At 41.3% G+C, this 7860-nt stretch overlaps 1 protein-coding gene across 1 annotated transcript; it reads left to right on the top strand.

Annotated features, from left to right (window-relative positions):
- The first annotated feature begins 1316 nt into the window (after positions 1 to 1316).
- LOC148767915 (uncharacterized) lies at positions 1317 to 5994 on the top strand. Its single transcript, XM_088822687.1, has 7 exons — positions 1317 to 1470; positions 1561 to 1752; positions 1876 to 2281; positions 2432 to 2537; positions 3151 to 3264; positions 3651 to 4217; positions 5608 to 5994. Exons 1-7 carry the CDS (start codon positions 1317 to 1319, stop codon positions 5992 to 5994), a joined length of 1926 nt encoding a protein of 641 aa, XP_088678813.1.
- Positions 5995 to 7860: the final 1866 nt, after the last annotated feature.

The following is a 7860-nucleotide window of genomic DNA, read 5'->3' on the forward strand; positions in this document are numbered from 1 at the left end:
CTAGAGCAGCCACTGTAGATCCGAATCTCCATCTTGCCAATTTCTTGGAGATTTGTGACATAATCAAAGTTAACGGTATTTCTGATGATGCCATTCGGTTGAAGCTATTTTCATTTTCTGTCAGAGACAAAGTGAAGAGTTGGCTTCTGAGTCTTAATCCCGGATCACTTACCTGTTGGGAAGAATTATCACAAGCCTTTCTGGCACGATTCTTTCCACCCTCGAAGACTGCACAACTACGAAGAGATGTAGGCAACTTCAGACAAATGAGTCAAGAGTCGATGCACGAGTCATGGGAGACGTTCAAGGACTTATTACGACAATGCCCTCAACACGGATTCAACCCGTGGGATCAAATGGAGTTGTTCTACAATGGGCTCTATCAACCTGCCCGATCTCTAGTTGATGCTGCCTCAGATGGATCATTGCAAAACAAGACTCCCACAGACGCTCGAGACATTGTCGAGCGAATGTGTGATAATGCTTACCATTGGCCGTCCGAACGAAGTGGTACACAAAAGGTGGCCGGAGTCCACCAACTCAATCCTTTAGCCTCGGTATCAGCACAGTTATCGACCCTATCAAACCAGGTCACCCAATGGTCGGTTCGAGGACCACAAACTGAACAAGTAGCAGCAACGAGTACTTCACAAGCCACAAATAACGATTGGGAGCAGGCCCACTACATAAACAACCGATTCAACAATTTTCGGGGAAACAACAATCTGAACCAAAACCCTACTCACTACTACCCGGGAATTCGAAATCATGAGAACTTCTCCTACGCCAATCCAAAGAATGCTCTCCAACCGCCTTCTGATTTCAACCATCAAAGAGAGCAAAGAGGGCTGTTTTATGACGATCGTCTTCACCGACAAGAACAAGAGATGGAGGGCCTAAAGTCAACAATGAAGAACATGGAAAAGCAAATAGGGCAAATCGCCCAATCCATGTCCACGATCGCAAAGGGTGGATTTTCGAGCAATACCGAAGTCAATCCAAAAGAAAGCTGTCAAGCCATAACCACCCGAAGTGGTTTGCAAATGACAGATCCTCCTTATCCAACAGACGAGTCACCAAAGCCAGCCGTACAACCGATCCTGGTTGAACCGGAAATCACCATTTCAGGGAGTAGTACAAAAGAGGCTCGTAAGCCTAATAACATTTCTTTCCCTGATAATCCTCCTCTTCTGATAACTCCTATTCCTTTTCCAGAGAGACTGAAAAAGAAGAAGCTCAACAATCAAATTAAGAATTTCATCGAAAGGATCAAACAAATTTGAATCAACATCCCTTTTGCATAAGCCTTGTAGATAATGCCAAACTCCACCAAGTTCATGAAGGAAGTATTATCCAAAAAAATACGAATCGAAGAAGGCACACCATTGACACTCACGGCAACTTGCAGTGCCATCCTTCAGTCGAATATACCACAGAAAATGAAAGATCCAGGGAGTTACATTATTCATTGTATTATTGGAAATTCTACTTTCGATAAAACTTTATGTGATTTGGGGGCAAGTATTAATTTGATGCCTATGTCTCTGTTTCTAAAACTAGGTTTAGGAAATTTAAACCGCACTCGCGTGACTTTACAATTAGTTGATCGTTCATTGAAATACCCTGATGGGATTGTAGAAGATGTGCTAGTTAAAGTAGACAAATTCATTTTGCCTGTTGATTTTGTGGTACTTGAAATCCCTGAAGATGATGAAGCACCAATCATTCTAGGTCGTCCATTCTTAGCCACTGGTAAGATGATGATTGATATGGAATTATGACCTTTGAAACTTAGGGTGAATGGGGAAGAGGTTGTTTTTAATTTGATGAATGCATTTAAACACTCTGAACATGTTGAGCATTGCAGTAGAATAGGCGTGATCGAGGACTGTGTTTCCTCCTTCTTTGATTTGTATGAATTATGTGATTCTGTTGAGCACTGCATTGTAAACTCTATTGATTTGCATTCTGCTTCCCCTGAAACTCCAATTGAAAATGACGTGCTTGATTGTGTGTTGTTTCTTGAATGTGCCGAGATTTTGGGCATAGACGAGGTAGGAATCATCCATGAGATACCAGTTAGTGTGAAAACGGCCCCCGTACTGGAATTGAAACAATTATCGGATTATCTTTGTTATGCTTTTCTTGGAGCAGACAAGACTTATCCGGTGATCATTTCTTCTAGTTTGAGCGAGGCCGAAACAAACGCACTGTTGGAGATCCTTAGAGAATATAGGTCGGCTATAGGTTGGTCTATTGAGGATATTAAGGGAATTAGCCCGTCTATTTTCCAACACAAAATTCTAATGGAAGACGTCTATAAACCGAGAGTCTAACCTCAGAGGCGGTTAAATCTGTCAATGAAAGAGGTAGTCAAAAAAGAAGTCTTAAAACTGTTAGGCGCTGGTATGATTTATGCAATTTCTGACAGTTCGTGGGTCAGTCCGGTGCAGGTTGTGCCAAAGATGGGTGGGATGACGGTTATTGTGAATGATAAAAATGAACTTATTCCGTCTAGGACATACACTGGGTGGCGTGTATGCTTTGATTACCGATTATTGAATGTAGTCACTAAAAAAGACCATTTCCCCATTCCCTTTATTGATAAAATGCTAGACAGGCTAGGAGGTTTCGAGTATATGGTTATTCGGGGTACAATCATATCTCAATCGCCCCGGAAGACCAAGAAAAAACTATTTTTACTTGCCTCTACGACACTTTTGCATTTCGTAGGATGCCTTTCGGTTTGTGTAATGCACCTGCTACCTTTCAATGATGTATGATGTCTATTTTTCATGATATGGTAGAAGAATTTCTTGAGGTGTTTATAGATGATTTTTCTGTGTTTGGATCGTCTTTCGATCATTGTGTGCACAATCTAGAACTTGTTTTGAAAAGATGTACAGAAACAAACCTTGTTTTAAATTGGGAAAAATATCATTTTATGGTTCGTGAAGGTATTGTTCTAGGTCACAAGATCTCGAAAAAGGGTCTTGAGGTGGATAGGGCAAAAATCGAAACATTGAAAAATTTCATCCACCGAAAGATGTCAAGGGGGTTAGAAGTTTTTTAGGGCATGCTGGGTTTTACCGTAGATTCATTAATGATTTTTCGAAAATAGTGAAACCATTATGTCTTTTGCTTGAGAAGGAAGCCGTCTTTGATTTCAATTCTGCTTGTTTGCAAGCTTTCACGTTTCTCAAGGAGAAGAACCGAGTGACCGATTATGATTACTCCCAATTGGGAAGAACCATTCGAGATCATGTGCGATGTGATCGACTTTGTTGTAGGTGCAGTATTGGGACAAATGAGGGACAAAATCTTCAAAGCCATCTACTATTCTAGTTGTACACTTGATCAGGCACAGAAGAACTATTCAACGACCGAAAAAAAAATGCTTGCATTTTTTTTATGCCGTTGACAAGTTTAGACCGTATATTTTGGGCTCTCAGGTGATCATTTACACCGACCACACAGCTATTCGATATTTGTTCGCCAAGAAGGACGCCAAGCCCCGACTCATTAGATGAGTACTACTACTCCAGGAGTTCGACTTGGAGATCAGAGACAAAAAAAGAAGCAAGAATGTGGTAGAAAATCATCTTTCCACACTCATATTTGACGAAGTTCCAGCCGAAGGAAATATTTAGGAATCATTCCCAGACGAGCAACTGCTCGCCATTAGCACTCACACTCCATGGTATGCTGATGTGGCCAACTTCTTGGCCAGTGGAATCATTCCTGATGGTCTATCTTATCACCAAAAGAAAAAATTCCTTCACGACAGTCGTTTCTTTCTATGGGACGAGCCATTGCTTTTCAGAACCGGCCCTAACCTAGTTATCCGAAGATGTGTTCTGGAAACCGAAATACGCGATATACTCACACATTGCCACTCTTCACCTTGTGGCAGGCATCACGGGGAATCTCGCACAGCCGCCAAAGTTCTGCAGTCAGGCTTCTTTTGGCCAACTCTATTCCGAGATAGTTACGAGTTCATGAAATGGTGTGATCGATGCCAACGGACCGGGAATCTATCCAACAAAAGCCAAATGCCACTGAACAATATGCAAGAGGTGGAGCTTTTCGATGTTTGGGGCATAGACTTCATGGGACCATTCCCTCATTCAAATGGAAAGTTGTACATTCTGCTTGCCGTGGACTACGTGTCCAAATGGGTCGAAGCAATTGCCACCACTGCCAACGATGCTCGTACGGTCCTAAAATTCTTCCACAAGAACATATTCTCAAGGTTCGGGACACCTAGGGCGATCATTAGCGATGAAGGATCCCACTTCTGCAACAAACTGCTCACTAATCTCACAAACAAGTTGGGGATCCGACACAAAATTTCGCTAGGTTATCATCCACAAACAAATGGCCTTGCTGAGTGTTGGTCGAAAACCTACACGCAAGTGCACGTATCGTACAAGTAATATAGTGGACTAAAAGTCCGGATATCGAACCCACAGGGAATATTTAATTATCTAATCCTAGACGCTAAATTCTACCAATTATTATCAAGCCCACCCTACACAGTCGAATTTAGAGAGAATAACTAAATTAAACTAAAAAGCAAATTAAAACAACAAAGCAAGAAAGCAAATTAAACACGAAGATTTATCAGAGTAAACGAGCCTAGGATTTTATTCTTCCCCCTATGTGATTATTACTCCCCCAATTCCTTCAATTATGCAAGCAATTAACCCGGATTATTAACCTGAGATGCTAAAATAATCATAACCCGCTTCCGCGTGTATTACGATTCTAATACTCTAGATTCAATTACTATATTCCTATGCAATTAATTCTAGAACACAGCATTAAGCACAAATCTCAATAATGGCTACCTAAGAGATTAACTATATTCCTATGTTAATACCACAAAGACTCTTCTACCACAGTTCTAATTATTAACCCGATCTTCCGATTCATGCGATTAACAATAACATAAAAGCGCATAAAGTGGCCAGTTTCATGAACTTAATAAAACAAGAAGAAGAAATAATCCGGAATTAAAACTTGCATAAAATCATAGAATTGGGTTCATAAACCCCACATAGGGTTCCAAATAAAATCCTAGAAATAAGAAAATTAGCTACTCATGATTAAAGGAAAAACACAAATAAAATAAATCATAGACGATAAATCTATGCTTGAATTCTTCGAATTCTTCTTCTTTGTTATTTCTTTGTTGCTCTCCAAATTGCGTAAAAAAGGTTGATCCCCAATTGTGTGCTTGGCTTGGTCTTATATAGGGTGAAGAACTTGGGGAAGAAGGCAGTTTCCTTGTGCAATTAAAATCCCTTTACTGCGCAACTTCGGGGTATGGGACGGGGGTCCCATAATTTGCCCTAAAACTGGGACGGGGGTCCGAGCCTTGTTTCTTCAGAATTTTGATATTTTCACTTTTGACCCATATTTTCGCCAAAATTGCAGTTTTGACCCCATACTTTTCCAATTCTTCAATTTGTACCTAAAATACAATAAATCAACTTTTTAAGCACCAATTATCGTTAAAACACACCAAAAGCTCAAATAAAAAGTTACGATAAAGTGTAAAAATATACACTTAACACTGAGTTGTCGAACCGAGAAATCTAACAGATTCTAGAGAAGACCGTGAGCACGAACCGAAAAGATTGGGCATTAAAGCTCGATGATGCACTTTGGGCCTATCGAACCGCATTCAAGACACCGATTGGGATGTCTCCGTACAAACTCGTGTTTGGGAAAGTGTGCCACCTGCCAGTGGAATTGGAGCTCCGAGCTTATTGGGCCATCAAAAAGCTCAATTTCGATCAAACAGCTACCGGCACTCGTCGATTGCTTCAACTCAACGAAATGGAGGAGTTCAGAAACGATGCTTACGAGAATGCCAAGATTTACAAAGAAAAGACGAAAAAGTGGCATGACAAAAGAATTACAAAGCGAGAGTTACGGGCAGGTGACCAAGTCCTGCTATTCAATTCTCGGCTACGACTGTTTCCGTGAAAGCTCAAGTCACGTTAGTCAAGACCATTCGTAGTCCTGAGCGCAACCCCACAAGGAGTTATCGAAATCCGAGGACGAGACGGTCCATCGTTCAAAGTAAATGGGCAACGAGTCAAGCATTACTACCCGAATGGTGCTCCCGAGGAAGTGGAGCGTGTCGCCCTAATTTTCTCCCAGTAAATCTAAACGAAGTCGAGCCGTTGACTGTAAAACAGGCGCTTAATGGGAGGCACCCCATTGTTTCTCATAGTTTCTGTCATTTTCTTTTATTTTTCATGCTTTCGCCTTTGTTTTCATGCCTCGTTTGCATTTTTTTATTTTTAGGTTCAATCTCTCATTCGCCCCCATTTAAATTTCCTTTTTGGCAGGTTTTAGATGGACCAGATCGCGATCCAGGAAGGTCGGATCGCGATTTGGGGCGTTTTTCCAGAAGCTGCGATTTTTGGGCCCGGATCGCGATCTAGTAAGTCGGATCGCGATCTGGGGCGTTTTTCCAGAAAAAAAACAATTTTTGGGCCTGGATCGCGATCCAGTAAGTCGGATCCCGATCTGGGGCATTTTTCCAGAAGAAGCGATTTTTGAGCCCGGATCGCGATCTAGTAAGTTGGATCGCGATCTGGGGCGTTTTTCCAGATCGCGATCCGATTATTGTGGATCGCGATCTGGGATCGAAATACTTAATTCAAAAAGGCAAACCCCTTCTCTCATAAAACGCACATTAATCACACATTTGATCATTACAAATCACGATTTGCTTATTTACTTCAAGAATTTGTGGGTGAATCTTCAAGAAAAGGTAAATTCTCAACCTAGTCCTCGTTTTTTTTCTTTATTCTTCATTTCTTTCGAATTTCCCCCAAAATTTCATGATTGTTCCCCTTGTTTGTTAAATGTGTATTCCAGTACGTGATTTTGTACTTGGTGTTGGGATTGAAAGCATGAATTTTGGGTGAACCAATGTTTAGATATAGGAATTGCCTTATTGTTCTTAATTTCGAAATGAAAAAAAAAAATATGAATGACTGGGGTTGGTTGTTTAACTATCTATTGTTGTATGTAGTGGTGGATTCTCACGTGTTGTGATTGATGTAGGAGGGGTAGGTACCGAACAACCACTGGAATCCAAAAAACATACCAAGTTGGGCACGCCACGTGTTCGACAAAATTCCCGAACGAACTTCTGAAAGCTTTCGACCATCCATCTCGTGCAAATTCGAACAAAATGACGTCACCGGCCAAGAAACTTTTAAAAACGGGCGAGACCTCCAAGAAGGTCCAACCAAATGTCAAGGAGAAGGCTCCGGCAAAGGGAAAAGCCCCACCAAAGAAAAAGGCACACCCTCGAGGCAAGAGAGACCAAGAAGGCACTTTGAGACCCAAATTCCAGTGAGCAGCAAATTAAGACCCAGATCGCGATCCAGAAAGTCGGATCGCGATCTGGCGGCAAATTCCAGTAGCAGCGAGAAAGCTGGCCATATCGCGATTCGACTCTTCTGGAACGCGATCTGGGAAGGCGGTTCACCTTTTTCATGAGAAGCCAAATCGCGATCTGACTTTACTGGATCGCGATATGGACACGATTTTCGAGGGTAGATATTTTAAAAGCAAAGCTTCTTGAGGAAGCTTTGCATTTTACTATAAATAAAAGCAAGCCCTCACGGCTTCTTCGACTTTTTACGGTTTTCGACAGTTCTTCGCGGGAATCATCAACGGGAGTTTCGACTTGGGTTTTTCTTACGCAATTTCCTTACGTTTTGTTTTTCATTTCTTGTGTACATTCTTTTGACTCTTTGTTTGTTATGAACTAAGAACATTTTCTTCTAGGGTAATGAAACCTTGTATATATTGATTTCGATCTTCATTTCT

This window comes from Erythranthe guttata, chromosome 9, assembly GCF_056151865.1.
Source record: "Erythranthe guttata isolate IM_541 chromosome 9, IM_541, whole genome shotgun sequence".
NCBI lineage: Eukaryota > Viridiplantae > Streptophyta > Magnoliopsida > Lamiales > Phrymaceae > Erythranthe > Erythranthe guttata.

Bases quoted from the DNA above. Each gene is read 5' to 3' on its own strand.
- LOC148767915 (XM_088822687.1), top strand. From the start codon at position 1,317: ATGCCAAACTCCACCAAGTTCATGAAGGAAGTATTATCCAAAAAAATA. The intron at 3,265-3,650 runs GTGCGATGTGAT...GGAAATATTTAG, and splicing joins GAAGAACCATTCGAGATCAT to GAATCATTCCCAGACGAGCA. The intron at 4,218-5,607 runs GTCCTAAAATTC...GAAATCTAACAG, and splicing joins CTGCCAACGATGCTCGTACG to ATTCTAGAGAAGACCGTGAG.